The 1,876-nt window shown below is 35.3% G+C and overlaps 1 protein-coding gene across 2 annotated transcripts in view; it reads right to left on the bottom strand.

Moving 5' to 3' along the window:
- Nucleotides 1-1,024: 1,024 nt before the first annotated feature.
- Nucleotides 1,025-1,876, bottom strand: part of LOC102203034 (class I histocompatibility antigen, F10 alpha chain-like) — a 9,121-nt gene continuing 8,269 nt past the window's right edge. For both annotated transcript variants that reach the window (XM_005750311.1, XM_005750312.1), the window contains exon 9: nt 1,025-1,757. In XM_005750311.1, coding sequence (XP_005750368.1) covers nt 1,660-1,757 — 98 coding nt within the window. In that variant the 3' untranslated portion in view covers nt 1,025-1,659. The remainder of the gene's footprint in view (nt 1,758-1,876) is intronic.

Genomic DNA, 1,876 nt, shown 5'->3' with positions numbered 1-1,876 from the left:
TGAGGGCATCAGCCACCAGCAGGGAGTGTGGTGGGGAGATAGGCCTCAATACTTTAGAGGGCCTGAGATGTTCCCACAGAGGAATCATCTTGCAGACTACACAAGACAATAGACACCCAGGTTAAGTTCATTCTCCACCTCTCCCCCAAAGAGAACTCCTACACTCCTTCAGTTTGGCACTGGTGGCCCTTGATACACAAACACAGGAAATAAAGGTTTTCTTTATTTTTATTGAAGAAAAAAAACGTGATATGTTATGATATATACATACAAAAGGGATCAAACAGGATAGCCCGAGGATTTGTGAAGTGACAGGATACAAACATCAACTTTAATTACGTTATGCTCTCTGCATTAAAGACCAAAACAAATTTCAAACAGCAGCTGCAAATATTAAATATCTGTCAGTCCTGCATTATAATCCCTGTCATGTTGACATGAAAGCATTTCTTACACTGAGTATTACAGCAGATATTTCTTCAAAAGACTCCATTTAATCAGGAGGGCTTAACTTTTTACAATAAAGTATATCTAAAGACAGTTTAACATACAGCTAGAACCCAGAAAATCATTCAAAAAACACAGAGAAAGTAGAAGTACTAGCTACCATTTTAAGTGATTTCAATTTACAGACTGTATGTATGAAAATATGTTTCCACAACTTAAGTTTTACGATAATTTCACAATTTTTGGTCTAATCTACCAAAAGCAATAGCTTCTTAAATCCACAGTGTCAATTAATTTCAAAGGCTCAAAAACAAGAAAGTTAGAAAATTATTTACAAAGTGTAATTTTTATTATCCTAACTTCACTAACTTTGGCAAAGAGAAGAAGACCTTATTAAAAACCTTTTATCTAATTTCATCATAATCAGCCAAATATAATGACAACTCTGGGGTGTTAAAATCATTCAACTCCAGGCTGCACAGCGCTCGCTGACATAGGATTAAACTACTGACGTAGGTCTTCACGGTACACTTTAAACTTTATTTCTGTGTAGCCACAATTTTCTTTTAAAAAAACATTTTAATTCATTTTGATGCTTTTCTGATTTTTTCGTCTTTGTTTTTAATGTATACTTCTATACACCAATACAACAAACCACATCACACTCCTAAATATTTTTTTCCATCTGTCTCAAGTGTGTCACCGAGAAACTTACTGAATCAAACACCAGTGAAGCACCAGGTTTTCATGCTCTTATGTTACGATCTGTCTTAATGTCTTTTAAAGTGCTTTGGTAATTCCACCCATCCAATTTGAACGAAACCCTGACTGGTCTATAAACCTGGTTTTAAATGTTAGGCTTTGAGTAAATCCTCCATTTGGTACTGACCACATACTTTCAGGTTGATCTGAACTCTTTAGGTTTTAAACTCCTGGAGGAACACTGCTGACCTGTGAGCACTTAAACATGTTCATCTAAATTTCACTGTGACAGGATTATCTTAAAGAATCATTCATGCTTTTTTAAAACCCATTACATGGAAAACAGTAAAAGAACATTTTTTACTAATCCAGTTTTCTGAGAAAGAAAAAGATTTAACTTCGTTGTCCCCTAGTTTGTGTGCTCTGCCCAATGGTAAATGTATCTGTTGTTTAAGGAAATCTGGTTCATGTAAGTCCTTCTGTGCTGTAATGGACGTTCTCATGGATGCTTCAGACCTGATCACCACCATTCTGCTCACATCCTTCTCCATTCTTGTTCGGCAGGAGTTCATGTTGCTCTGCAGGCTGGTTTTGGTTTTCAGAGACAACTGTAGGAAAGAAAATGTATTATATAAATATGATCAGTAACACTAAATCATTAAGGACTATTTGCTCAAGCTTTTTCAAACATTTTCTTTGGTAAATCTTTATTTTACTATAACTAAGA

This window comes from Pundamilia nyererei, unplaced genomic scaffold (genome assembly GCF_000239375.1).
Source record: "Pundamilia nyererei isolate P.nyererei 1_Seehausen unplaced genomic scaffold, PunNye1.0 scaffold00268, whole genome shotgun sequence".
Lineage (NCBI taxonomy): Eukaryota > Metazoa > Chordata > Actinopteri > Cichliformes > Cichlidae > Pundamilia > Pundamilia nyererei.
Note: the sequence above shows the minus strand (reverse complement) of the source record. Positions and strands in the feature narration are given on the sequence as shown.